The sequence below is a fragment of the Micropterus salmoides genome, unplaced genomic scaffold (genome assembly GCF_014851395.1).
Source record: "Micropterus salmoides isolate LMB-PRFRI ecotype aquatic unplaced genomic scaffold, ASM1485139v1 Ms_hic_scaffold_2, whole genome shotgun sequence".
NCBI classification, from domain to species: domain Eukaryota; kingdom Metazoa; phylum Chordata; class Actinopteri; order Centrarchiformes; family Centrarchidae; genus Micropterus; species Micropterus salmoides.
The window spans coordinates 50,165,563-50,191,157 of NW_024041150.1; the positions used below are offsets into that span (position 1 = coordinate 50,165,563).

General features: G+C 41.5%; 1 protein-coding gene across 1 annotated transcript; it reads left to right on the top strand.

Annotated features, from left to right (window-relative positions):
- Window positions 1–233: 233 nt before the first annotated feature.
- On the top strand, window positions 234–25,595 carry LOC119912739 (zinc finger protein 721-like). The gene is made up of 3 exons (XM_038732034.1): window positions 234–560; window positions 10,388–11,709; window positions 24,332–25,595. Exons 1-3 carry the CDS (start codon window positions 492–494, stop codon window positions 25,059–25,061), a joined length of 2,121 nt encoding a protein of 706 aa, XP_038587962.1. The 5' UTR covers window positions 234–491; the 3' UTR covers window positions 25,062–25,595.

Consider the following 25,595-nt stretch of genomic DNA (forward strand, 5'->3'; position numbering starts at 1 on the left):
CCCTTCAACAATCGTGCAGTTTCAGAGGACACTTTAGAAACTTTGTGAAACGCTGTCTACGACTAATTCTTAATGATTCTGCCTTCCTGTAAATTCAACATTAAATGTGACACATGAAGTTATTTCTGTCTTTGTTGTACAAAAAGCTTCAGCAGGATATTTTCATGAGCCTCTGATGTGATAATAACAAGCGCTTCATTAAAACTCTGCTCTGTGTGAAGCACACTCCCTCATACACATCAAATATGATCAGCTGGTTTCAGGAAACCAACTAACTAAACTTCATCTTCTGCCTGAAATCAAGGAGCCATGTTTCTAAACGGCCTTAGCGACAGTAACTAAGGGGCGGGGCGAGACGCCGTGACATCGCGAGAACACTCCGCGGGATCCCGCAGCGCTCCTGTATCTGAGCCTGAAGAGCTCCGAGACCAGAATCCAGACTCAGTCCAGGACAACACGGTCCACCAGTCACAGCGGAGACCTGCAGGACGATGGAGAACCAGAACCCGGACCGCAGGAGCCAAACAGCAGCCTCGTGCTCTGATAGCGCCGATGTTCAGGTCAGTGTTCATGACTTCATCACGAGACTAAAGACACGAGGAAGAGTCTCGAGGGTCCGTGTATCATCCGTTCATTCTGTTGTTAGAGATCAGAGCCTGAAAACCCGCTCCAGGGTTTGTGTTGACGTGGTTTGATTTCCAAAGTGTCTCCGTGGTTCCTGTTTTCATCTTGAAGAGAGGAAGCTGAAAGAAAACATTTCTCTTTTCTTTGTTGTGTAACTGTCGCCATTTTCCCGCGCGGCGCATGCGCGGTGCGGCCCGTGTTGTGTCGGAGGCGCGCAGAACAAACAATGATGGTGAAAATGAAGCAGAGTCATTATATTTGCTCGTGTGTTGGTGAGTTTCTGAATGATCGTCGTGCAGGTTTCAGCTCTAAATAGTATCTGTGACTCGTGGTGAAGTTAGTTTATTATTCAACATTCGTTACCTTCAATAGCTCTGTGTCAATCTTCATTTCTCCCAGTTCTGGGATATACTGGAGAGCCAACTCAGGCAGAAGTTTCACAGTTGTGATCACCTCAGAATCACTGAAGACAACAATGCAGTCGAGAGCAATGCACTGAATGTCTGGGGCTTAGGGACCGTCTGCAAATGGCAACACATCTATTAACTTTTTTGTTTTTCAACATAAAAATGTCAAACCACTGATAATATAACTAGGCACCACCCTGAAAAGGTTTGTAAGTTTGTAAATAAACATGAAAAATATTTAATCAATTAAATACTTATATTTAATAAGTTCTGGGCCAGATCGGTAAAACGGACCCGGGCCGGTGTCCTTTAGCACAACGGGCCAATGCCGGTTCGGATCCGGTTTTCACATCTGGGCCGGCACTGGTCCAGCTCCAGGACGGATGACAATTATTATGTAGTCATTTGGCCCAAATGTGGGCCAGATCTGGACCAGTTCCATACTGGATCTGGCCCAGAGTCTCTAAGATACTGTTGAGGATCCGGTTTTCACATCTGGACTGGCACTGGGCCAGCTCCATTTATTAGTTCTGGCCTGGATTCACACCACCTCTGGCCTCTTTCATAACCTTAATCTATACCCACAAAACATATACAAAAATATGATTTTTTTTGTTAAAGGGATAGTTAAAATTTCTACCATCAGATGTTGTGCATGACTCACCAAGTGCTATGGATCCTACTACTAGATAACAGTGAAGGTATAACCTTTCTGTCTGAGAAGCCAAAGGGTTACTGGGATAGTTTCAACCACAGAACTTATGGCAGGAGCTGATCTATATAATGTATAACAAATAGTGACTTGTATATCACTAAGATTTCTTGTTTTACTTATGTTTTCTTTTTCCTTGCATTTTAAACTCGATTACTTTTTTCTTTTGAATTTAAAAAGCATGGACAGTCAAAACTACTGTTAAACTCTGTTACAAAGACTGTTTCTATTTGTCCTACACAGAATTTCAACAAAGAAAGTGATAGAACAGATGAGTGACACATTTTAAATCTTATTTGAAAAGTTTGAGATAAAAAGAGAGGACAGAAACTTAAAACAAAGTAGATAATTGCTAAACTAACATTCTGTCTTTAACTGTCTTTAACAACTGTAGGAACAAGAAACTTCACTCCAGTTGACTTGCAGGTGCAGGTGATTAGTTTCTAGTAACCGTACAGTAACCACACACCTATGACACAGGTGTTTTTAAATGAATGCATTAGTATTAAACTCTAATAATAGCAACAGTGTGGCTTAGTTAAAAAGCTCAATACATTGACATTGCTATCAGTCTTGCATAGTGTAGTGTACCATTAGTAATGATGATAGTAAGAAAGTAAGATTTGATTTCTCCCTGAGAGAGATGAGAAGATAGATACCATACTCTACATATAAAGCTAAAGCCAGGAGACACACAAGCGATAAGTTTGTCTTGATAGATGATTACTGCCAGCCATTTAGATTTTAACCATTTTCCATGACCATGGTATAAATAACAAAGATTTTATAGCCAAAATACAATATCCAACTCCAACTAGTCACATGAAACCCAGAAAAAACTGTAAATGCACATTGTTTTGGTGGCTTTACGGGAAACACTGATGAGGCAAGTGGAGAAGTGGGAATGCCATAACCCTCACATGACACCCAACAAATCATCAGTAGTGGAAGAGTGGGGGATGGCCGATGTGTTCATTCTGCAAAAGATAAAAGAATGGCTGATTACTCAACTGATAATGGCAATCACAAATTACATAAAATCCACAGAGATTAGTTATTTTAAAGGGGGCTGGACTAGACTAGGGCTGGAAGATTTGACCTAAAATCAAAATCCAGATTAAGTGAACATTTTACTGCGATTACAACTAATGAATGATTATTTAGATTTTTTTGCCCTCCTAGTTCATCTACTAGTTACCTCCACATATAAAACGTATACAAAAATACTTACTTATCAACAGAGTTCTTGTCAGCATTTCTTTAAAATATTTCTTTTCCCTTTACTCCTTTCCAATTAATCTGTTTGGCCACTGTGTTTGAGAAAACCATTGAAAGTATATTCCAAGATTGAACAGTAAATACTATTAACAGAATGTTATCTGTGAAAGTTGCTAAAATAAGGATGAAAGACCCAGTGGGTAACGTTACCCTGCATGACAAATGACCCCAGGAGCTCAGCTCTGCTAATGTTACAGGTTTGCACTGCATTGTGATATTGGAACAAACCCCAGTGGTAGTAACGTTATGTACAAAACATGCAACAAAAAAATGTGAGGCAAATTAAAAAGAATGAGAAATGCTGATTGTACCACTGCCAGCCATCTCAGTGTACTGATATCATGAACCTCATTGTAATTTTTAACTGTAAAATTTGATGAATTACTGGGAACAATCAGCCTCTAGACAAAACAAATAACATTTCTTACAGCTCCTGACAGAAATCTGAGGGTAAACACTTGGTAAGCTTAACATAGCACACTATATCCCTCGGAAAACGCCCCAAATAAATATCCAGAATGAATCAGGAACTGCTCCTCAACCATAATACCACAGTGTGATTTCATACAAAGTCAATGAAAAGACACGGAGAGAGGAGATTTCCCGCCCATAGACCTTATTTGTCATAATGAATTTACGTTTTGATTAATGTCAGATGAAAATTCCAACTTCTTTAGATGGCTTTGATTTTTTAAACACTTAACTTACCTATCATAACTTTATAAAGTTATGCTAACTATAGCCAAGATCAAATCAAAGCCGGAAAAAAATACTTAAACTTACCCTATTAATCCCGGGCTCTCAGCCAGGGGTGAAGAAAAGATTGAACCTAAAAAGGTGACAGGTGCTGTCAATTGGTGCTGTTGGAAACTAACGTTACAATATCGTTGTTCTCCAGCACTGTGCTTTGGCTTGTGGTGTAAACTTATGTAGTTTCTCTCAGCACTCTGTTTTGGTTTTGTCGGTTACATTTGTGAAACAATAAGCTGATGAAGCTAAGACTAATTAGCAATAAAACGGCAGCTTCCAGTGATGAATCTCAGATCAGCCAGCTAAACGGATGGTGAATATTATTAGTAATGAAATGGTAACAGCAGGGAAGCTCAGATCAGCAGCTGAACATTTTACTGCCCTGGTGGAAAACATGCATTTCTTTTTACTGCTAATGGTGATATATGCCACTGTGCACACAAATTTGTACTTTCACACGCTAAATTCCCATTCAAAACATCGCACCGTTTTGCCACAAGCTGAAATTATGCCCGTCTGTACTACTTTGTGTTTCTGTTGTATTTAAAAAAAATTAAAAGGCCTTGATCCTCACCGGACAATGCCTTCATAAACATGTATTGTTTGCGTGACATACTGTGCAAATGCATATATTTCCTGAGCTCTGTGTGAAGCCGCAGCCTGTCGAAGAAGGTGGGCCAGATAATGTTTTTAACACACTAAAATTAGCTTTGTTAAACGTTAGGTCTTTGGCAGGAAAAAAACATTTTTAATCAATGATTTTATAATCACTCACAATCTTAATTTCATGTTTAACTGAAACTTGGTTGGACCAAGATAACAGTGCAGCTGTCCTTATCGAGTCTACCCCTCCCAGCTTCAGTTTGAGTGAAGCTAGAGTGCATAAGAGAGGAGGTGGAGCTGCCATTTTGTTTAATGACTCCCTCCAATGCAAAAAGATGTCTTATGGGAATTTTGCTTCTTTTGAATATGTGGCTCTTCAGCTGAATTCTTCTTCTCGAGCTATTTTTCTAAATATCTACAGGTCCCCTAAATACAGTGCAAACTTTTTTGATGACTTTGGTGAACTGCTGTCTATAATCTGTATTGACTTTGACTGTGTGGTTACTGTTGGTGATTTTAACATCCATGTTGACAACCCCCAGGACAGAGGGACTAAAGAACTGTGTTGTGTTCTTGATAATTATGGACTGACTCAACATGTGACGAGGCCCAAACACAATAAGGGGCACATTTTGGACTCGGTCATCTCCAAGGGTCTGGACATTTCCAAGGTTGTGGTGACTGATGTTGCTCTCTCTGATCATTCCTGTGTTTTCTTTGAGAGTGCTGTCTGCGTGCACTTTCTTGGCACTAAATAACTGTTTTGATGTCTTCCAGTCAGGTTTTCGACCACACCATAGCACTGAGACGGCTCTTGTTAAGGTCTTCAATGACATCCATTTAAACACTGACAGTGGAAGAATTTCATTCCTAGTATTATCTCAGTGCTGCATTCGACACGGTCGACCACAACATATTACTAGACAGACTTGAAAACTGGGTTGGACTTTCTGGCACAGTACTATACTGGTTTGAATCCTACTTAAAGGAAGGGACTACTTTGTGTCTATAGGTAATCACACATCTGAGCTAACAAAAATGACATGTGGAGTTCCCCAAGGCTCCATTCTGGGACCTCTTTTGTTTAACATTTACATGCTTCCACTGGCTCAGATTATGAAAAACAATAAAATATGTTAATGTTAAGAACCACAAATCAAGCCAGAAAGCTAAGGATAAATGCAAATACAGTAAGATTGTTATTCACGTTGGCGGTAATGACTCCCGGTTACGCCAATCGGAGGTCACTAAGATTAATGTTGAGTCGGTGTGTACATATGCAAAAACAATGTCGGACACCGTAGTTTTCTCTGGACCCCTGCCAAATCTGACCAGTGATAACATGTATAGGTGGTGTCCAGAAAACGATGTGGGCTTTGTAGATCATTGGCAAACTTTCTGGGGAAGACCTAGTCTGATCCGGAGAGACGGCATCCATCCCACTTGGGAAGGAGCAGCTCTCATTTCTAGAAATCTGGCCAAGTTTATTAGTGGACCAAATCCATGACAACCCAGAGTTGAGACCAGGAGGCAGAGTCGCAGTCTAACACACTTCTCTGTTCCTCCATTTCAGGAGTTACTTAGTGAAAACCCTACAGTGACGGTGTCTGTCCCCCGACCATTGAAATTATTTAAATCAAAGCTAAACAGAAGAGGAGCTGTGCATAAAAACGTCATAAAAATTAAAAAGTGCAAAAGAATCAGAAAATTAAATGTGGACTCAACCTGTTATGAGGAGCATTAATGCCTCACTGTGGGCATTTTTGTCCGCTAAGGTGCTAGATAAAAATATGAATTAGGCATAAGAAATACATTTTAAAATGTGTCCTTTCCAGATGCCAGTAAGTGGCGCTATCACTATGACTGGATATTGACACATAGGTCTCGAAGAGGTTTACTTGTGAATTTTGGGACAAATCTGACCATGTTTAGTCCATTTACATGCAACTTTTTCATGGCGAGACATCAATTAAATGGCACGCCATGGACACACCGTTGGATCAATCAAACACATCGCATGGCCCTTAAGATGGCACTACCCACATTTGAGGGTGATCGGGTTAAAGCTCTAGGAGGAGTTTGCTAAAGTATGGAGAGTGTAAACCGGTTGAAATTTTGTAAATAATTCCAAATGGCAGACTTTCTGTTGGGTTTAGGGTATGGCTCCAAGAGGGTTAATTTTAAGTGTAGAGATGTTACATCAGACCCTCACATTTTGTACAGTTAAGTAAAACGTACGGCGGGGGCTGCTTCTTTGAAATTTTGTAGGGGGCGTTGTGGAGCCATTTTACCACAACCACCCTGCACAACCATATTAGACAACAAAGAACGCCGTTTCTGATATGCCTGCCAAGTTTTGTGAGGTTTTTAGCATCCCAAGCCATGTGAAGGCTAAAAGTCTCACAAATGGACAATTTTGTCCCTAAAGCTATGTGTTATAAAAATAAGGGGTAAAGTTTGAAACATGTCCTTTCCTGGTGCCAGAAGGTGTCGCTGTCACTATGACTGGATATTGACATTTAAGACTCTAAAGGGTTGAAATGTGAAATTTGGAACAGAACTGATCATGTCTAGCCCATTTACATGTTGCTTCCTTTTTCATGGCTAAGCATCAAAATTCTACGCCACGCCATGGCCATGCCGTTTGAGCAATCAAAGCTTCGCAATTTGACATCACAAGGTTCGTAAGATGGTGCTACCCACATTTGAAATCGATCGGGTTAAAACTCTAGGAGGAGTTCGTTAAAGTACGGAGCCTGTCAATTCGGTAAATAATTCAAAACGGCCAACTTCCTGTTGGGTTTAGGGCATCGCTCCAAGAGGCTTTTTGGTATGTCTGGATATAAGACATGTGCCACAGAAATTTCATACATGTAGGTCAAACGCATTAACGTTCATTAAAGGTCACTTCCTGTTGCCAGCAGGTGGCGCTATGACTGTGGGTGAATGTCGGCATGTACATGTGATCAGGGCGGGACTCTCATCCTACATGTACAGTTTGGTGCAGATGTGAGCATGTACACTGAAGTTATAATAACTTCCTGTTTCATGGCGAATTGACAAAAACTCAGATAGCACAACTTTTAATCGTCATTTTTCACCACTTCTTACGTCTGTGCGAATTTTGGTTTTGAGCTTGTTTAGGCCCCTAAATTGAGCTTAGTTTGCAGGGGGGAAAAATCCTTGCAGTTTCAATAGGGACCTCGCATGGTTTGTGCTCGGGCCCTAATGAAGCACACGCCTGTTTTCTCCGTTGCTTGCATCAGACAACCAGCTCGCAGCAAAACACAGGCTCCACGTAAGGATCCAAAACAACAACAAAGGTTTACGTGCTGATGCCCATCAGACCAAACAGGTTCAGATGATGTCAAGTAAGAACACAGTGAACGTCAGAAAAGCTGGAGAGAAACGGAGAAAGTCACGTTAGCTCGCCGAGCAGTTGCTAATGTTATCTGGTGCAAAGTTGTATCGCTCTCCATTTAACTTCACCAAAAACGCGATCCATGTTACTTTCCTGCATAACACCGGTATTATGTATAAGTGTTGATTTAGCCTGCAAGAAAGGATGTAACTGAGAAAAGCAAATGTGGAGCGATTTGTTTACTAAGTTGGCCTATAATGATTCTGGCAGGAGCAGCCAGCTAACGCTACAGTAGCTCGGACCTGCCGCTGTTTGCTTCGTAATGTTCAATTTAGATTTATTGCTCATGGACGCAGCAAAACTGCGACAACAACCCAGAGGAAGAACCGTGCACTAACTTACAGTAAAGTTACTTACTGCGGTCTAACTGTTATAAATCTTGTTATAATATTCATTCCAGCTCACTGCCCGTTTCGTTATCATCCAGTACATGTAGCTGTGCTCACATTGCTGTGCCTCCAGCAAAAGATACACTGATAGTAAAGATAGTTAGTGAAAGCAGCAGGCGAGCTAACGATGTAGCACGCCATGCAGTAAATGTACCGTGATCATGTAACGAGCAGCTGATAAAACTATTAATGTAACTTTGCAGTTTCCAGCTCTGTCTGTTCTCCCTGTCTGTCGATATGCGGCTTGCTGCGCATAATGAAAGGTACGGAGCCGGAGTTGATCTGCCTCTGAGACGGGAACGTTGAAGTAACGGAGTCTGAACATGACGGAGTGAAAAGCCACGGCCTGCATGCAGGTCTTTCTATGTTTATTGCAGGATTTCTGTATGAAAAAGGTTGTGTTTTGGATAATGCTCGCTCATGAGTTAAAGCGAGCACGTGTACGAGCACACGCCTGGTTGCAATCTTAGAACCGCCCCGCTAGTGGCTGCTGGAAACTACATAATTACCCTTTTAAGTCATGTAATTAATGTGACAAAAGACCGACTCACCACTAACACAGCCCTCTGCGTGTTTAGTTTCTACATGCTGCAGTAAGCTGCGGGCGGAGCCCTTTGGCTCCGGTAAACTCCAGTTAGCTCATTGTGTTCTTCTGTTTGTTTGTTTTTTATCAGTGGATCTGCACCTGATCGCCCTATGTAACACCCATGACATGAGTTGAGGATGTTTTAGCCAACTATAGACCTATATCTAAAGCAGTTGCCAAACTGTGACTTTCTACAGAGCAATAGTTTATAAAGGCACTGGTGAAAATTACTAATGACCTCCTAACTGCATCAGACAAAGGACTCGTCTCTGTACTGGTTTTATTAGATCTAAAAAAAAAAAAACACTCTCTCACTCTCCCTCATGATCACCGCTGCACAAATCTGTCAACACAGCGCAGTCAATGTTGGAGACCAAGCTTAAAAGTTATTAGCAAGCATGTAAGGAGCCTAGCTATTAGGGGTGAAACAACTAATCGACACAGTCAACAAAAATCGTTTCATGACGTCATCGGGCCGTAACGACACAGGCAGCTTAACGGACTAAAGTGATGTGAACAGTAAAGTTACTAAAACAAAATCAGTGCTGCAGTAACTTTACCACCTAAAACCTTCAGTGTGGGAGCACTTCACTATTCACTCAGCCAAAAAGGTTAACTGCAGCATCTGCAAAGCTGAGCTTTCCTGGAAACACCGGAGGATCTGAAGAGGATGCGCCTAACGTTGTTGCTCTGTGGATGATGAAGACTTGTCTCGGTAAGCTACTTTGCAAGCTAGCTTCCCATTAAACTTAACACTATGAGCGTTAACGTCTTCTATACAGTTTGCTTTGGACAATTTCATTTTTAATGGCGCTGTGACTAGCACATTTACGATGCACAACAGCCACGTTCACATTCCAGATGTGCCCTGACTTTACAATCAAACGATGAATCGCTCATGGCGACGTTCCCAGATGGAGAACGTGATGCTGCCGAGTGCGGAAGACAACACCGGACAATTTCATACTTTCTAAAGAAGAGAAAACGGTTCTCATGTCAATGCGTGATGTTACTAGTCCTCTTATTATTATTATTATGATTATTATGATTATTATCAAACAATGGTATCCTTAACATTACCATAAATATCTGTACCATAATTCATTCAGTCTGTACCAACATTACAGTCTGTACTTCTGTGTGGATATTGTGTGAAGGCTACACCCCCCCACGCCCCCAACCCTCTCTCCCTCTTTTATGGCCATCTCTCTCTCACCCCCAAGCAGTCGAGGCAGATGGCCGCCCACCCTGAGCCATGGTTCTAATCGAGGTTTCTGCCTCTTAAAGGAAGTTTTCCCTTGCCTATGGTCTAGACCTGCTCTTTTATGAAAAGTGCTTTGAATCGGCGCTAGATAAGTAAACTTGAATTGAATGGTGTTTTGCCAGTTAAAAGCTTTTAAGCTGCAGCAGCAGGAAATAAGTTTGCATCAGCAGTAACTTAATCCAGCATTTTTCACAGCTTACACTTACACCATAACGCTCTTCTCCTGCACTTGAAGTCAAAGTGGTCACAAATTCAGTGGTCAGTCTTTAAATTAGATGACTATGTAATAGACAGTACATACTCATTATGTGGTGATGACATCTCACTTACTGTGTTTCTCTCTGTTGATATAGAGAAAGAGAGGAAGAGATGGACCCAAACATCACCGCTGTCAACACTGTGACAAATCCTTCACAACATCTGGATATTTGAAGAATCATCAGAGAGTTCACACTGGAGAGAAACCGTACAGCTGTGACCAGTGTGGGAAAACTTTCAGTAGATCAGATAAACTAAAAATCCACCAACGTGTTCATCAGATATTTCACACTGGAGTGAAACCTCACAGGTGTGAACAGTGTGGAACAACTTTCAGTAGATCAGATTCCCTAAAATTCCACCAACGTGTTCACACTGGAGAGAAACCGTACAGGTGTGAACAGTGTGGAAAAACCTTTGCTAAATCAGGTAATCTAAAAATTCACCAACGTGTTCACACTGGAGAGAAACCGTACAGGTGTGAACAGTGTGGGAAATCTTTCGCTAAATCGGGTACTCTAGAAATTCACCAACGTGTTCACAGGGGAGATAAACCTTACTGGTGTGAACAGTGTGGAAAAACTTTCACTAAATCAGATTCCCTAAAAATCCACGAACGTGTTCACACTGGAGAGAAACCTCACGGGTGTGAACTGTGTGGGAAAACTTTTGCTAAATCATCTAATCTAAAAATTCACAAACGTGTTCACACTGGGGAAAAACCTCACAGGTGTGAACAGTGTGGGAAATCTTTCGCTAAATCAGATTCCCTAAAAATCCACGAACGTGTTCACAGGGGAGATGAACCTTACTGGTGTGAACAGTGTGGAAAAACTTTCACTAAATCAGATTCCCTAAAAATCCACGAACGTGTTCACACTGGAGAAAAAACTCACGGGTGTGAACTGTGTGGGAAAACTTTTGCTAAATCATGTAATCTAAAAATTCACAAACGTGTTCACACTGGAGAGAAACCGTACTGGTGTGAAGAGTGTGGGAAAACTTTCAGTAGATCAGGTACTCTAAAAATTCACCAACGTGTTCACACTGGAGAGAAACCGTACTGGTGTGAAGAGTGTGGAAAATCTTTCACTACATCAAGTGACCTAAAAATCCACCAACGTGTTCACACTGGAGAGAAACCGTACTGGTGTGAACAGTGTGGAAAAACTTTCACTACATCAGGTGAGCTAAAAATCCACAAACGTGTTCACACTGGAGAGAAACCGTACTGGTGTGAACAGTGTGGGAAATTTTTCACTCGGTCAGGTGACCTAAAAAAACACCAACGTGTTCACACTGGAGAGAAACCATACAGGTGTGAACAGTGTGGAAAAACCTTCACTGCATCAGATTCACTAAAAATCCACCAACGTGTTCACACTGGAGAGAAACCGTACTGGTGTGACCAATGTGGCAAATCGTATGCCGACAGGAGAACCCTTAGACGACACAAATGCCTCAGTATGACGGTTTTCACAGAGCCGAGCGAGCTGTTTCCTTCTGCCCTGAATACAACTACCTGTCATCGTGTGACTGTGCTGGACTAACGTCATGTGATGACAGCTGAGGAAATTTGATTTGGAAACAGCTGGAAAGCATCAGTCCGGACGTTTCTAGCCATTAGCAAAATTAACTGCATTAGTCAGGTTTCACCCAGTAGTGGGCAGTCTCTGCAATTTTTATACCACTATATGTAGAATTCAATTAGTTTGAGACAGTGTCCAGATTTGGACCTGAATCCATCACCAACACTACTTAATACCCATACACATAGGTAATCAGCTGAAACAAGAGGTGTGGGGGTTTAGTGACTCTTTAAGAAGGCCATGGGATGTGGTCAAAAGCTCCCACAAATAAGTGGTGTGTGAGGCTTGAGTTCAGACTCATTGATTACAGATGAGTTCTCCAAGGTCAAGAATGAACCTCCGCACTTGATGAAATATTGTTCCTGTGTGCTTCATACATATATTATTGTTGTTGAGCTGTAGGTTAAACGTGTTTACATTAAATAATCTGTATTCTACATCTATTATTTACTTTTACATCTATATTCATTGATTTATTTTCTATTACTGAATGTGGTTTTGTTCAGACTGAAACCAAATCCAAATCTAGTCGATGTAAAGAGACGCAGATTCACTCAGTTGGTCTTCTTTGAAGAAGACTGAAGCTCTCAACGTTGCTCCTGCACCATCTCCTCTGTGGGATGTTTGTACTGTTTGCAACAGTTAATGTGTCCTTGTAATTAAAACAGATTTGTGAGCAATATTTGAGGGAAATAGGCCTTTTGTGTACAAAGAGAAAGTCTTAGATCTTTGAGTTCAGCTCCTGATGAATGGGGGCAAAAACTAAAGTGTTTGACAAAACAGTTCCACAAAAACAGCTAACGCTAATTTCTTTGTCTGCTAATGATGTGTCTGCTTACACAGTGAGATGAGAGCATTCATTGATGAACTGACAGTTATAAACTTAATGTGACCACGTGACGGCCAAAGGGGAAACTGTAATAGAAACTAATAGATTTTACCTGTATGTACTTTTAATAATCCTCTATATGTCATTACTTTGTTCTTTGCTCATCTTATGTGGTGTTATAATTTCCACTAAGTGTACCAGTGTTTTGATATAATGACCTTCTGTGAGATTGTTTTGTGTCATGCTTTCCTGTGAGAAAGGAGTTTCCACTGTGGCTCAAGGCTGAGAAAGGCTTTTCTGTTGGACTTAACATTAAATGTCTTCTCTGTTTCTCTAATTTTGGTATGTGTATTTGTATACAGTATATTTAGGGAGACCTGAGAACAGCAAAGACAAAGAAACACAAACGCAGGCAGACAGAACAAAAGGACATACAGCATCAGAGTCACTACAGAGATCTAGTATCTTCAACCAAGTGCAGTTGCCCTTGACTTTAACCTTCGTTGGATCTGAAGATGAGTTTCTGTTCCATCATCTGGTCTTATAGAGATGGTGGCGCAGAGCTTTGTCTCACACGTTGCTCCAAAATCTTCCACAGGTGTGAACTGGGTTGAGACCTGGGCTGCATCTGAAAAGTCAAAAAGATCTCCTGAAGGAGAATCCATAAGGACTTAGGAAAAGACAACCGTGCGTCTGAGAGAATCCGGCTGCTCTTTTCTAGGCGACTTAACTGTTACTGATGTGGCCCAACGTTATGAAACTACAATGTTCTGAAGATGGACTACAAAAAGCGCATCTGTGACAATGCGCCCTGTGTTTTAATGCAGGCCATCTAAAGGTGGACAATATGATGGAAAACAGGCTATTACTCCATAACTAAGGTAGCAAAAAACCCTAAAGGTTACCAGTCACCAAATAATCAGGGATGGGATTTTCCCGGATTAATCCGGAATTCCGGATTTCCCAACCTGAAAATCTGACCCACGTGCGTCATATTGTTGCTTGTTACAGGCTGTGTCTAATGTTTACTTTGACTTTGTTGTCGATTGATCACTCATATAGCCTGTATACACTTTACTGTGTGAATGGTTGGTCGCTTTTTAAGGCGTCATTATGTTAAAGGTTTTTGGAACGTTATAAATTAATTTCTTGTAAATAGTTGTGACGGGGTTCATATAAGGCCTTTTCAGATGGCTTGGATCTGCGGGGGCGCTCTGCACTCCTGATCAACAGACAGGCGCTCCGCGAGGTATCCATGGCAATGGCTTCTGTGTAACTGGTCAGTCAGGCCACCAGGTCTTAAACAGGCAACAACCTCAGCTGCTGTCTCTTAGTCATTAAAAGTCATCTCCTCAACCAGTCCTCTGCTTGTTTTTCATGTTATTCCAGCCTGATAGGGACTTGTTGTACCACTTTTCAAGTCATTTGATAGGGTTATCCTCAATTGATGGAATGACTTCCCCTTGCGCAAGTATTGAAGAGAGAAGAAAGGTTCATAAAAGTTCAATAACTTTGATGAACGGAGGACATATGGACAGATAGGGCGCGGTGGACCCCCAGCGTGCAAAGCAAGCCTTCATAATGTTTTGTGGCTTTGGGAAACAATGCTCTGTGCTGTCCTGGGACTATTATGCACGGACACGGGTCTGGACGAGCACGGACTTGCTCACTGTAACTTTTCTTTTATGTTCAGAGTGAAACATTGTCCAAACACAATGATGAACTGCACCACGTCTGTACCACCCGTTTGTGGAGCGCGTTCCGTGCAAACTAGAATATATTTTATATATTAATTATAAATTGGCTACTTGTGGTGCTCCAAGAGATGGATTTAGCACTGCTAAAACGCCCATCAAAGTTAAGTCCCTAATATGCTCCAAATGAAAGCATGTTGCTCTGATAAAAAGCTGCTCCATCACGTCCGGGACTGGGCTTTACGCACTGACCCAGGACTCTCACATGAACCGGGATCAGCGTGCACCAGAGTCCGGGGACGCGGGGCCTTTAGCGGGGGTGTCGGTGCTCGCTGTTGCTGTCATAATATAAAGTTTGTCTTATAATAAATGCAGGGCTTTGTGCGCGACATGTCTGTGCCAGCCTCACCTAAAGGGCGTGGGGCTGTGTCCATTTGGGCAGCCAGTCTCAGTGCTTCAAGCCATCCGCTCATGCTCTTCGTTGTTTGTATGCAGTATTTATTTACCTTACAACATTTTTTGCTTATAGCCTTTTCATTTGAAGGTAGACATTTTATTAAAAGCAAACCCAAATAAAAGGCACCTAAAGCTACTTATCCTAGTCCAAATACAAATCAAAGCATGTTTTGACTGCTCAAATATTATGTAGGCTGTATAACGTCTGTGTTGCTCAAATATAAACACCAAAATTAATGTTTCAAATGTATCTTTTAGTTTGTCAGTGCGTTTTGTGGTGTTAGGAATTGTTTTCTTGCGCATTTCCGCACTAACTCAAAACTTGCGTACATGTACACCACCTCCTGAGCTGGCGTAGGATTTGAGCGTGCCATACGCCAACGTCCATATTGATAAATCTCAAAGTCACCGTGGTTTTGGGTGTATGCTGGAAATTTGGTGTACGCACTTTTCATAAATGAGGGCCAATATGTCAGCATTTCATATTTCTGCTAAATAGTGTTAACAGTCTTCTCATCTTGTTCTTATGTCCCCACCACTTTTCAGCACAAAGTGAGGCCCTTGGCTTAGGCCATGGTTTGGTTTCCCAGACTCCCAGCAGCTGCTGGAGCTTCAGTAATTCACAGATTTCAACAGCAGTAACACTGATTTTACATTTCACCTTAATGACTTTGAAGCTGAAGAAACAAACACTCGTCTGACAGCGTCTCATATTTATTGTGTTCAACTTGTTCCAGCTCTTCAGTGAAGTTCGGCTATATGGTGTTGTCACTGAGTGAGATATTTAAACCAGATCCTCCATGTTTTTCTGGCTGCTACGTTCCATCAAATGGAAATATTATTCAGACAAACTTCCCCAGAATAAAGTCTGGAAGCAGCAGAAGGTCTGTGGCTGCTATAAGATCAGACTGTCTGTGGCCTGAATATGATCACAGACATGTGACTGTCAGGTCAAATTAAACCAACATGATGGCTGACTCTTTTTTCTAGATGAGGGGAAAACATGTCAACATTTATAGGCCTATCAGGTTTGTGTTGCTCTGTTTGTGTGTTTGTCCTCTGTGCTTTTAATACCTGCCGCTGCCACAGAGAAGAGATCCTCCCCAAATATTAGCAAATGAGGGGTGTAGGAGCGACTTTGAATGGCATGGCCACTTTTTAATAAAGCTCATAAATGCTCATTTCTAATGACTTTTGAAAACAGACTGTACTTTTAAGTGTGGCTGAAAGAGGGTCTTTGCAGAGACAGAAGAAGGAGAATAGACTAGAGAGGGAGAGGGTCAGAGAGACAGAGTATAATATAACTAGAACAAAAACCGTGGAACAGCTGCTAGTCATGTAGCTGCCACAGTACAAATGTATTTAGTTATCCTAATGTTAGAGTTGTGAGCTGTCTGTGATGTTTGCTGTGTCTCACTTGGCCCTGACTCTCCCTGCAGCACCTGTTTGTGAACACAGAACTGTCTTCGCTGCAAACTCTGATGACATGCTGTTGGTCTAACAAAGTCTTTTACTATGTGAGTTTTAGAATTTACTACGTCTACTAGCTATCCATACAACTTACAAGCTCGTCCTCCTCACTTTGTTCTACTCCTGCTCCTGCGACATCCGTCCTCTTCCTCTTAAAATACTGCAGGATGCTCGTCTCTCTGTGTGAACATTGACACATGCACACCTCAGGACACAAGTTTCTTAAAAAGTGGCCCAGGAGTTTGTCCCTGGTCAGCCCACTCTCCGGACAAAGCATTTGTTGGCTCTGGGTCTTTAGAGACCTTTATTCCTGCATTCTTGAGAATTTTATGCAAGTTGAGTACATCAATAAATGAGCCATTAAAATACTAAAACCAGAAACATCCCTCTAAATCTCCTAAAGTAAAGAAATCACTTCAGCTGAGCCCTTGACTAGATAACTAAATAAGCCATGTCATCATCAATCTTACCATAAACTGCTGCTTTGACTCTGTTCTGCTCGCCATCGTCTCTGCTGTCTGTCTCATGTTCACCATGTAGCACTAGTACTGGTGCTGCTGGTCAGTGGCGGGTAGAGAACTCAAAATCTTTACTCAAGAAAAAGTACAATTAGTCTTCTCTATCTACTATATATTTAAATATGTATTTCATCTGCTGTGCATCAGGTTATTTCTAGGGCATGGTATTTGCTTTGCTGGTTGATTATCTTTACCTATTTCTGTTTAATAAAATTATTTTCCTTTTTAAATCTCCATGAAGGTTTTGATAAGATCACTTTAAAATATCAGCTTGCTGCCTAGACACTATTGTTGCTGGTCTCTTTTATTATGGACATGTAGCCAACCAAACCACTTCCTTTGCAGAGGCAGAGGCAGCCAGTTTTTAATTCTTAATGATTCTGCCTTCTTGTAAATTCATCATTAAATGTAACACATGAAGTTATTTCTGTCTTTGTTGTACAAAAAGCTTCAGCAGGATATTTTCATGAGCCTCTGATGTGATAATAACAAGCGCTTCATTAAAACTCTGCTCTGTGTGAAGCACACTCCCTCATACACATCAAATATGATCAGCTGGTTTCAGGAAACCAACTAACTAAACTTCATCTTCTGCCTGAAATCAAGGAGCCATGTTTCTAAACGGCCTTAGCGACAGTAACTAAGGGGCGGGGCGAGACGCCGTGACATCGCGAGAACACTCCACGGGATCCCGCAGCGTTCCTGTATCTCAGCCTGAAGAGCTCCGAGACCAGAATCCAGACTCAGTCCAGGACAACACGGTCCACCAGTCACAGCGGAGACCTGCAGGACGATGGAGAACCAGAACCCGGACCGCAGGAGCCAAACAGCAGCCTCGTGCTCTGATAGCAGCGATGTTCAGGTCAGTGTTCATGACTTCATCACGAGACTAAAGACACGAGGAAGAGTCTCGAGGGTCCGTGTATCATCCGTTCATTCTGTTGTTAGAGATCAGAGCCTGAAAACCCGCTCCAGGGTTTGTGTTGACGTGGTTTGATTTCCAAAGTGTCTCCGTGGTTCCTGTTTTCATCTTCAAGATGGCGTTTCTCTTTTCTTTGTTCTGTGGGTTTTCCCGCGCGGCGCATGCGCGGTGCGGCCCGTGTTGTGTCGGGAGCGCGCAGAACAAACAATGATGGTGAAAATGAAGCAGAGTCATTATATTTGCTCGTGTGTTGGTGAGTTTCTCTCAGTGACAAACAGTCTGCCTGCATTATTGTTCTCTGAATGATCGTCGTGCAGGTTTCAGCTCTAAATAGTATCTGTGGAGACTCTTTGTAGAGATCAGAGTCAGTCTGGAGTTTAGTTTTCCTCTTCTGATGTTAGCGTTCACTGTCTGTCAGGGCCGTCACTAGGATTGAAGGACAGGGGGGCTTAGCCCCCAGGCTATGCGTAACTTGCACTTGTTTCTTTGTTACTGTATTAGAACCACACTTATGTCACCAACCAGTAAATTATCAAAGATGATAACAAATAAGTAAAACACACTGTGTTCTTCCATTTCTCGTCTGTTGAACAAAAGTTACTGTAATGGTAATGTTGGGGGTCAGATTTGGCACTGGTACCACAGGTAGCTTCTCTCAATGACCAGGAGCTGCTGACTCTGGTTAATTAATGTTAACATTACTGTAGCTAGCTAGCCTAGCAAAAAGTTCAGATTGCGTAACTGTAATTCAGTGCTGCAACACAGACTACATGATGCCTTTAAAAGCATCATGTAAACAAATGATGAACATTCACTTAAAAGTGCCCTTTTAGTCCCAGCTTTGTTTACCTCGTTGTGTCGCGGCAGTGCAGCAGGCATAACGCTTTAGCTTTTAGACACAACGCCGCTGTGACTTAAATGCTCCCCAGCTGCTCGTGTAAATGTGTGATAAAGTAATAGCGTATGTAATTCCTCTCTCTATTAGATAAGTTGCAGGTCCAAAGAAGTTACTGCACTGTAGATTGGTTCAGTCAGAGTGTGATTTTGCGCTGTAGCTTGGCTTGCATATCAACACGCTGTTGATTAGGATCCTATTTAAAGTGGCTACTGTCTGAATTGCTGATGGTGGCAGGATTAAAAGATTTGGAGTAATGATTACTATATGTATGGATACATGTAGTATGTCTGATTGCTTTTATTATATTTTCCTGTGTGTGGGTATATGCTAGCCTAGCCATCTAGGCAATATCTACATATTTAATTTATTACACCAAATAAATGGAGAATATAGCAAATATAATACATTTCATGAAATGATTTAGTTTAGGCTTTGGCTACCTGCCAACAAATGTCTGATGTTAGAAGAAAACAAAGTGTGACCCAGTAGTCACTGTATGCAGCATTAGTGACTTGAATTTGATTCTGGAGGCCCCGGGGAGCCAGTGGAGGTCACTGAGTAATGGAGTGACATGAGTCCTTTTGGGCTGATCAAAAACCAGACGCGCTGCTGCGTTCTGAACCATTTGTACGGGTTTCACCGCACAAGCTGGAAGAGCTGCTAGGAGGGCGTTGCAATAGTCGATGCGAGAGATAACCATGGCCTGTACCAGAAGCTGGGTGGCGTACTGAGTGAGGTAGGGCCTGATTTTCCTTATGTTGTATAGAGCAAAGCAGCACGACCGAGCGACAGCAGCAACATGGTCTGAAAAGGACAGCTGGTCATCAGTCATGACACCCAAGTTTCTCACCACCTTGGTTGGAGTGATGGTTGCGGAGTCAATTTGTAGTATGGTGAATAGATTGCTTGGCTGGCCCCAGTGATACAAAACACACAGTTCAACCACCAATTAATGTCCTTATCCCAGTTCAAACCTCCTAGGAGTCCATCTTTTTGTGTCCCAGTAAGCAAACAGAAAATACTCCGTTTTAATAGACAAGCTTAGTAATTCCCCGACGACACCGGGTTCCTCCTCCTCCTGGTGGCTGTGTGTGTGATGCTGGCGGCGATCGCTACAATACGCTTACCTTACTACACGTGTCTGTTGTGCATTTGTCGGGGCCGTTGTACAACAAGAAGGCAAGGTGTGCAGCGTAACGTGCAGACGAAGCATCAACTTGGTCAGACTGCTTTAGTCTCAGGTGTCATGTGACCAGAGTGTAATCGCAGCCTTTGCTATTAGAAAATCTCGTTTTATTACATCGCACATGCCTTTAATCGTTCAGCCCTACTCCCTGGCTACTTCCACTCCACTTGCGCGTTCATGCAGAGGGTCCGCCACATCGAGCGCCATCTGCAACCAATGAGGGCTGGTGGCTTGTTAAACCCTCAAATGCTGAGTGAGCCCCTATGCTGGCTTGTTGAAGGTGTCGGTCTCCTCTTCTTCAAAACCAGCTGATCACAGCAGGTAACAAAGCTCGACATGATGCTGCAGCTGATCTGCAGCTCTTGTTGCTGGAAATGTTTTAACCTTCCAAACTGTCGCCATTTTATTTTTGTGCTGCAGTTATTTTTAACAGTTTGGTATTAAATGTGTAACAAACTTCATCGCCTGTCTCTTCATTATACTCCCACACAAGAAACTGCTTTAATGGTCAAACACAGCCTGTAGTTTTTCATTATATTCCAGTCAAATCTTATGGTTTTTTTTATAAATGTTGCTCGTGGATAGTGGTTACAAATAATGATTCCTGTGCATCGCTGTGTACCGCGTGCAGGCCTACAGCCTACGACAGCTGGTTCATTTGCCTTCGTAGGTCTTTAGACCGTGGTGGAAACGCACACAACACAGGGCTGAACGAACCTTTTAGTTCCTTGAAAAGAGATCTGGGGACTTAAAAGTCCCGGGTACTGTTGGTCGAAAAGCGCCTCTAGATACACAGGGGGATCATGTAACAAGCAACAAAGGCATTAAAGAAAAACAGTTAAGTCTTTATACATTTTAACTGTTACTGTTAGACTATATAATGCCTCAATGTTTGATTTATTTAGAAATGTTGTATTTGGGAATGTAATATAGGCTTTTCTTTACAATGAATAGCAATCTTTTCATAATAAGAGTATAAGAATATAATATTTGTTTTTCGTAAATATCTATGACGTCACGTTCTTAAAGAAATATTTGACACAAACACAAAATGAATGACAAATGCTTTCAGTTTCGTTATTGCAAAAAACAAACTTTCCCTCAACATCAGTCCTGAATCTTAACACAACGGTTGTTTATTTAATACACATATTATAGCAGCGAGTGCAGCGATAACGTCAGATCCCGTTTACGCTGGGGGGAGAGTTCGTCCGAAAGCTGTCTGCTGTATTTAAACCCTACGTGGGTTGCGGAGCTCGATTTGGCTGTGAGGGTGACTACGACCAGAGTTCACTCTGTGTCAAGTGGCGAGGGTCTAGTTTCAGAAAGGCCCTCTGACATTTGGTTTTCACTGACAACATTATGTGGATTATTTTAAGCCAGTAAATACAAATTATATTTGTAGTATTCAATAGTATTCAGTGTTTCAGGCAAGACAATTTTACATTTCACATTATTATTTTCACCACATCTCTGAACAAATAGTTGGAAAAGCTGGAGCAGATAATAAATAACCAACAGCCAAAGATCAGCCTGCTGGAGGAACTACAAGCTTTAGATCTGGAGAAAGTCATTTGGTTGATTCTGTTGCTCCACAGTGATTTTAGTGAGGACACAACATGTTTTGGGCATCAGCCCTAAAACCCTGTTAATATGACCTCAGAATCATTCTAGATACGACTGTTGGTGTCTGCTCAGCATGTTGAGATGCCGCACCTGTGAGGTGGATGGATTATCTTGGCAAAGGAGAAGTGCTCACTAACACAGATTGTTTCCTTATTCTGATGAAAATTTCAGCAGTCATCACATTCTGTCTTCAAACTCTGAACATATTGACGCTTGGTCAAGGCCCTTTGGCGTCACTTTTTAACGCCCTGGGTAACCTCTTTAAATGACTGTAGCACCGTCTCACCATTATGATATTGCTTATTTTTAATTGAGTTTTAAACTCCTGGACTTTAATAGCTCCTGTGCTTCAGCAGATTGTCTGCTTAAGGTCAAAGCTTTTGTGCGCATTCAGAATCTCTCCCACAGAATCATAATCTGAGCTTTTTACCTGACAAGAATTCTTGTCACAGTTTAATGTTGCGGCGCAAGATCTCGTCACACCCCCACTGAGGTGTGAAGGTTAAAATCTGCAACTGTAAAGGTAACTCTGACTGGCATGATATAATAATCAACAAGTTGTGACGCTATTATGCAGCTGCGCCATTATTGTGCATGAGACGCCTACTGGTGGTGGAAAGCGCTGTCCCCTCGCAAAATATTACGGTAGTTGACCAATCTGTTAATGGTTTATTCGATTAGTTGACTAGTCACAATCATTTGTTACCAAGTAACCCAGGGGTGTCAAACTCATTTTCACCACCGGCCACATAAGCATTATGGTTACCCTCAAAGGGCCAGTTGGAACTGTAAGACTGTATAAACATACTTTACTGCATAAAATCTTCCTTAACACAGGACTGGCAGCTATCGCTTTATCTCCTTGAAACACAAACGTGTTGACTTTCCCATGAAATGGCTTCCTTCTGCATAATTTTTTATTGGACATTTTGGGATCGTTTGTATACATTTCTCATCTCCACTTGTCGTTAAAAAAATGCGTGTGTGGAAAGACCGCAATCTAGTGGCGGGATGCTATCAATTTACAAAATCACAAAATTGCCATGCATTGTGGCCATTGTGTTCATGAACACTTTAAAGCAGCATAAACTTGTATTTTAGGACAATCATGAATCTTTTAAGCTTTCGTGGGCCACATAAAATGACGGGCCTTGAGTTTGTCACATGTGCCCTAATTAAACTTATTAAATGTCTTTTAAGTGAATTAGATCTTGTGATGGCGCAGTGTATAAGACACATGCCTTTGGTGTGAGAGACCCTGGTTTGAATCCACTGTGAGACACCACTGTGTCCCTGAGCAAGACCCTTGTTGCTCCAGAGATGTGTGACCTCTGACATGTATAGCAGCTGTAAGTGGCTTTGGATAAAAGTTTCAGCTAAATGAATAAATGTAAGTGAATTAACACACAGCCTAACTAACCATTAAGTGGTTTAAGTAAGGTTTACTCTTCAGAATGAACACCGGTATCGATGCCATGGAAAAATAGGGAGGACAAAACAGCGTAGGCTACTCCCTAGAAGTCACTGAGTTAGCAAACACCTAGTGCAATACTAACACAACATCAACCCTGAGACCTCACACCAAGAAGACCAAAGACAATACTGCATAAATACACCTGCATGTAGGGCAAACCTGTAGAAAGGGTTTATTTAATCATCTCTATCCTCAGTCTCAGTTTTATACAAGCACAGCTAACGTTAGCTTGGCAATTAGCCAAATGTTAAAAACAAGCTAAATAGAAAGCTGTCTGTCTGGAGCATAGACTGCTCTGTAGTCTTAAAAAGTCAGTTGCTGGCTGAGACAAACCAGCCGCTCCTCCTTCTACCTGGTAACGTTACCTGCAGGCACTGAATAACAGCAGAGAGGAGGGAAGGTCTCGTACAGACTGAACTTCTTTTTCTTTCTTAGTTTATACAGTTATATATCATCTCAATATATAACAATGTCATCGCACATTGAATATTTTCCTCATAACTTGGGTCTGGACCCAAATGTTAAACCATTACTGAATGAATGGTTTATTTCTGTTTACAAAATACAAAGAATGACAATTTGTGTGAATATGCATTTTACAGAAATCTTACATATGGTTACACCAATCCATTCACTCAAAATAACGTGCAACATTTACAACCGCAAAAGGACAGGCTGAAGACCAAGGCTTATATTTGCCTATCCTATGCACTAAAATACAGAATACCAGCAAAAAGAAGGAAAGAAAGAAAGGAAACAAAATGAAATAAATCTAAACTTTAAGCTTTAATTATTTTGCTTTTTAAGTCCATTCCACAATTTAACTCCCAAAACTGAAACACATCTGTATTTATTAGTTTTCACTTTACATGTTTCAAATATACACAATCCGCTTATGTTATGCTTTCCTTTTTCTTAATTTAAAACGTTTTTGAATACAAACAGGAAGCTCGAAAAAGTACTTCGAATGTTTTTCAATACACAATGTCTACAAATTTCAATGTGCACACTTCTATAAATGGTTAGTAGATTCACAGAAACACTTTATTTATTATTCTAATAGGTCTTTTTTTGTAGTTTAATTATAGGGTCTATTTGTTTTATATGCATTTCCCCACACCTCAACATAATGACAAATGTATTATAAGTGATCCCTTCTTTTGTAAATAACATCTATAGATTTAGATAATATCCATTTGAGATATTCTTCCAACAAAGTTTATGATCTGTAATCACTAAAATCAATGTTTCAAATACTGTCATTCATGCTTTTAGATGGCTCACTCCACCATGACATCTCACTTACTGTTTCTTTCTTTTGATATAGAGAAAGAGAGGAGGAGATGGACTCAAACGTCATCGCTGTCAGCACTGTGACAAATCCTTCACAACATCTGGATATTTGAAGATTCATCAGAGAGTTCACACTGGAGAGAAACCATACTGGTGTGACCAATGTGGGAAAACTTGTATTACATCAAGTGCCCTAAAAATCCACCAACGTGTTCACACTGGAGAGAAACCGTACTGGTGTGAACAGTGTGGAAAAGCTTTCACTAATTCAGTTCACCTAGAAATCCACCAACGGGTTCACACTGGAGAGAAACCTCACTGCTGTGACCAGTGTGGAAAAACATTCACTCAGTCAGCTCACCTAAAAATCCACCTACGTGTTCACACTGGAGAGAAACCTCATTGGTGTGAACAGTGTGGAAAAACTTTTGCGCATTCAGCTCTCCTAAAATCCCACAAACGTGTTCACACTGGAGAGAAACCGTACGGGTGTGAACAGTGTGGGAAAACCTTCACTCGATCAGATAACCTAAAGCAGCACCAACGTGTTCACACTGGAGAGAAACCTCACTGGTGTGAACAGTGTGGAAAAACTTTTGCTCATTCAGCCCAACTAAAAATGCACAAACGTGTTCACACTGGAGAGAAACCGTACAGGTGTGAGCAGTGTGGGAAAACTTTCACTCGACCAGGTCAACTAAAAATTCACCAACATGTTCACACTGGAAAGAAACCGTATGGGTGTGAACAGTGTGGGAAATCTTATACCAGCAGAAGAAACCTTAGAGAACACAAATGCACTCACAAAACATGAGTGTGACAGTCTTTCCAGAGCCGAGCTAGCTGTTTCTCCTGCCCTGAATACACCCACCTGTTATCATGTGACTGTGCTGGATTAACGCCATGTGTTGACAGCTGAGAAAGATTATTTGGAAAGAGCTGGAAAGCGTCAGTCCGGAGGTTGTATCAGCCAATAGCAAGTGCTTTTCAAGTGGCCTTTTATTGTGGCCAGTATAAGGCACACCTGTGCAATCCCCATGCTGTCTGATCAGCATCTTGATATGCGACACCTGTGAGGTGGATGGATTATCTGGGCAAAGGAAAAGTGCTCACTAACACAGATTTGTGAACAATATTTCAGAGAAATAGGCCTGTGTTTTTGCCTCCGTTCATCATAAGCTGAACTCAGTGTTGCATTTATAATATTGTTCAGTGTAAATATATTGTCGCCGACCCAGTCCTGTTCTGCCTCCTTCCTGAGAAAATGTTGAATAATCCACCTGATTGTGACAATGACAACATTAATGATTTCGACCAAACTGCTTAAATTAAATATGTTTTGATCCCC